We start from the raw sequence: 4,442 nt of genomic DNA, 5'->3' as shown, positions 1-4,442 counted from the left end.
TTGGAAATTGGAAGTTTGGAACGTTGACGGTTGAACAGTTGAATACAACAGAAATCAAAACAAAAGATTCTAGCTGGTACTGCGTTTTCGCGCGCGAATCATTACAGAATACAGATAGCAGCACTTTTTGCAATCAACTCTTGATTTTAACAAAATATTACTTAACTTAGTAACTTATTAAGAGCGTCTTTAGATAAATTAATTATTGTAGGATTATATAAGTTAACGTTTCTATTGAAGAATGTTTTCAAAAGCAAAAAGATTTGAGTCCACTGGTAAGTTAACTTTTATGAAATTTTCTGTTTTGATGCTGATACAATGATGTCTAAAGTTGAATATTAAAATTTATTTTAGTAGAAAGTAACTCAATTTCTGAATAAGACCGTTAATGTGTAGTATTTATGGGTGATAAAGTTTTAAAGCTTTTTTTTTATAACTTTTACAATTAAATTATTTTCTATAATTCGCAGCACATATTAAAAGTCATTTTAATACACAAAATAAAAGAGATACTGAAAAACAACCAAGTAAAGCGCCTGTTGTCCTAAAAACTAAATTACCGTCTACTACGCCTTCTAAAGAAAGTTCAGATGCAAAGTCACAATGTAGTTCCACGAGTACCAAATCTTTCAAAACCGTAAGTAATTTTAGAATCCACTTTTCGTACTTATGGGTTACAATAATATTTTAATCATGTTATGAAATTAAGCTCAAGCTCAGTAGTATCCCAGTGGTAGCTCAGTAGTTGGAATTTATGAATAATAATATAATCGCGTCTTCATCTGAGGATGAGATGATGATTGAGTTCCTTTATTTTATAGTAAACTAGTTTAAAGATCCATTCTTTTGAGCTTCTGATTAACTTATTCTACTGTGCGAAATTCAACGAGTAATATTTAGATTAGTAAGCTGTGTTTTATTTTAAAACTAGTAATTTTAATTATTAAAATTGATGTTCACTTTCAGCCAAGACCTCTCAAACCTTCAACTGCTACAAATAAATTTACAGCTGGTAGCCTAAAAAAGACATTACCTCTTTCCAAAAACTTACCTAAAAATCATGAAACCAAAGATCAAGAAGAACTCATTAAAGCATATCAAGTTGAAATAAGGTAAATTAATATTACCTGCGTTAACTTATTGTTTACTTTTATACTTTTTTTAGGATTGTTAATACTTAACCTTATTAGTAGATTTAATATAATGTCTTCATCTTCAAATTTTAGGAATAAGGATACTACTATTTCTGAGTATAATAAACAAATAGATGACCTAAAATGTGAAATTGCCAAATTACAAAATCTCTTACAAGAAACCAAAAAGAATTGTGATGATGTTGAAAAAATCAATAATAAATTTAGCCAGATAGCTATGAGCGATGAGCAGCCTAGCAATGATAAAAACGCCAATGAAACTTGCCCTGTTGCACTTATCAATCAATTAAATTATAAGATATTTGATTTACGAAAGAATTGTGAAAAGTTAGAGAAAGAGGTCAGTGACAAACAAGTAGAACTTTCGTCGCTTGAAGAAGTGATAACTATTAGAGATACCTTGTGCACTGATTTACAAAATAAGCTTACCAATGTAGAATCTTGCTTAGAAGAAACTCGCCAAAGACTTGAAATGGTTAAAGGTCATCATGCTTTGGCTCTAGAAGCAAATGAAAGCATCAGACGTGAATATAAAGCTGAGCTTGAAACTCTTAAAACAAAGCTAGATGAAGAAAAACAGGCAATCCTTGCAAAATCCAAGGCTGACCAAGAAAACTTGAAATTAACGTACAACACATTAATAGATTCAATTAAATGTCAGCTTAAAAAAGAAAAAGATGATAAAGTACAGGAGTTACAGCAATCTATGCTTGCAAAAGATAGGGAAATGAAAGCCAAATTGGAACAAATTGATGAGGCTACACATGAAAAATTAAAACTTTGTGAAATACAATTTGAAGAGCGAAGCAGACATTTACAAGAGCACTGGGCACAACAGCAAAAAGAAATACAATGCTTAGAAGCTGAAATTAAAGAATTAAAATACTTACTTAACATTAATGAAGAAAAAAACTCTGTATTAAATAAGGAAATTAAAAATGTTCAAAATGAAAATGATATTTTGAGAACTGGGAAAGCCAATTTAATGAAGGAATTGGAAGATTTAAAAGATGAATCAAAAAAGAAAATAATAGATTATGAAAATGAAATCAACAAGTTAACAGTGGAAGTCGATAGAGCAATTAAAGAAAAAAATAAATTTGAAATGTCATTATCCGTTACCAGAGATATAGTTCAAGTATTGACCATGCGCTTAAGAGAATCTGATAATGAATTGGAACACTTGGAGAGCCAAGTTCAAACATTAACAAATTCTAAAGATGTTTTAGAATCTGAGCTTGCCAGTTTTAAGAATACACTTAATAACACAGTACTGGAATGTAATGAATATAAAGAGGCACTTGTGAATATTTTGAAATCTAAAGCTGCTCTGGCCAAAGAACATAACAGAATTATGGAACACAATGTATCTTTAATAGAAAGCCTACAGAATGTTGAAAAAGAAGCTTATCGTGAACTCGGATCTATTAAAAGTGAACTGATTGAAGATGTAGAAATGATTAAAAAGGAATCTAAATCCCAAATACAACTGCTAAAGGAAGAGGTAATGATACCTAAAAATATAATTATAATATTTTAGCTATGCAGTTTTATGCATTAATTGATAGTTCTCCCCTCCTTAGCATGTAAATCTTTCTTAATATTTAGTCAAGAATTATGTTTTAAATAAAGTAACTTTAAAATATTTATTTAACAATATATTTCATGAAAAATATTTTTAAAAAAATCTCTAGGTGGAAAAGAAACGTGTCCTGTGTGAATTAGCTAAAGAGCATGCTGGACAAGCAACGGCTGCAGCAGAACAATCTCGTACCCTACTCTCACAAGCTGCTGCTGAGATATCTCGGCTTGAGAGTGAAAATCATTGTCTGCAACAACAGGTTATTTATTACAGATATTTTATATTTCAATTGGCCTTTTGGTGTTTTAAAAATTGTTTTGATACATTAAGTAAATACATTTCGTTGAAATTTTACTCAGCATTAGGGTATTTGCATATATTATGCAAATATTTTGTTATGATGTTGACCTCATAAATTTTCTCATCATTTTTTAATGTTGCTTATCAATAGATATTTTTGTACTTAAATTTTTATCCATCTTCACTTTTAAATATTAATATAACGTTAATTACTTTACAGATTCAAGATCAACAGTCTTTAGTAGTTGAACTGTCACTTCTTAGACAAGAAAATGAGGAATTAACAATGACTCTTGCAAAACAATCTTCTGTAATCGACAAACTTAAAAAGGAAGCTGAACAAGTACCAATGAAACCTAAGTCGCCATCTGTAATGCGCAAGGGTCATAAGATTGGAAAAGAAAACATTCAAGTCATTTCTCCTTTAAGGGAGCGTAATCATTTGATATCATAATTTGTTTGTATTTCTTTCTAACATTGTCTATAACAAAATTGACTAACCTCCATTTGTTGCATACCAAAATTTGTTTATATTTATTATTTATTTATTATTCATGTTTTAATTTATTGGCGTGTTACCTTTATCAGAAATTACTTTAATGTAATTTTCTTATTTATTGTGAACATATTGATAGTTTTGATAATAATAAATAAACAGAAACATCTTTTTATTTTATCTTTACAATAATACCTACAAAAATTAATTAATATGATCATAATATTCTATGAAGGCCTTATATCCTACAGTCCTAGAAGAGTCTCGTAATCTCGTCTTGGGGACCGGGATAAACGTTACACATGCACTAACCCCCAGAGCATGACAAACATCGTATGGCATATGCAAATATGTGTTGTATCCGGGGATCGAACAGGCGAATTGCTAGAGCGCATCAGCCAGTTGCTGTAACTATTTGATTAATCCTTCGTCGGAACGTATACTTATAATTAGTAAGCATTCTTTGTTATAAAACAATTAAGTCCTATTTTTTTTTTTTTATTTACCCAGAGGAAATCCCTAACGGATGCCTACAGCCCAGGGGAGCTGGAGGGTATGTCCGAGTCGCACGGACTAAAACCTCTGGGATGTTCCTTCGACACGCCTTGCGATTGCCTTACAACCTCGACGCGATTCGTAACTCCTGAGAGGCTCCCTCGAACACTAAGGCCGCCTCCCTCCTCAGGACCGTGCAATAAGGACGATACATACCTCGATCTATCGCCCACTGGTCCGGCGTTACGGCGGCAGATTGGCCAGGTAGGCCCGGCGTCGCCGACCGCACCTTCCGCGACGAATTAGGAGCGAGTTTGGATCTTGTTCTCGCTCCCGTTCTGCCGCTTCCTTCCGCAGCATAATGGAATTGCAGAAGGAGGAAACTGCTATCTATTTTTCCTCACTGTCGACCATA

At 32.2% G+C, this 4,442-nt stretch overlaps 1 protein-coding gene across 1 annotated transcript; it reads left to right on the top strand.

The window, feature by feature from the left end:
• LOC123670215 (ELKS/Rab6-interacting/CAST family member 1-like) lies at window positions 1-3,700 on the top strand. The gene is made up of 6 exons (XM_045603724.1): window positions 1-275; window positions 471-637; window positions 967-1,112; window positions 1,227-2,658; window positions 2,849-2,995; window positions 3,257-3,700. Exons 1-6 carry the CDS (start codon window positions 242-244, stop codon window positions 3,488-3,490), a joined length of 2,160 nt encoding a protein of 719 aa, XP_045459680.1. The 5' UTR covers window positions 1-241; the 3' UTR covers window positions 3,491-3,700.
• The last annotated feature ends 742 nt before the right edge of the window (window positions 3,701-4,442 follow it).

This window comes from Melitaea cinxia, chromosome 4, assembly GCF_905220565.1.
Source record: "Melitaea cinxia chromosome 4, ilMelCinx1.1, whole genome shotgun sequence".
Taxonomy (NCBI): Eukaryota; Metazoa; Arthropoda; class Insecta; order Lepidoptera; family Nymphalidae; genus Melitaea; species Melitaea cinxia.
This window is presented reverse-complemented; position numbering and strand designations above follow the sequence as displayed.

What these genes read in the sequence shown, in the direction of transcription:
- LOC123670215 (XM_045603724.1), top strand. Translation starts at nt 242, where the DNA reads ATGTTTTCAAAAGCAAAAAGATTTGAGTCCACTG. An exon ending in AAAAAGATTTGAGTCCACTG is followed by an intron (nt 276 to 470) that starts GTAAGTTAACTT and finishes TATAATTCGCAG; the next exon opens with CACATATTAAAAGTCATTTT. An exon ending in ATCATTGTCTGCAACAACAG is followed by an intron (nt 2,996 to 3,256) that starts GTTATTTATTAC and finishes ATTACTTTACAG; the next exon opens with ATTCAAGATCAACAGTCTTT.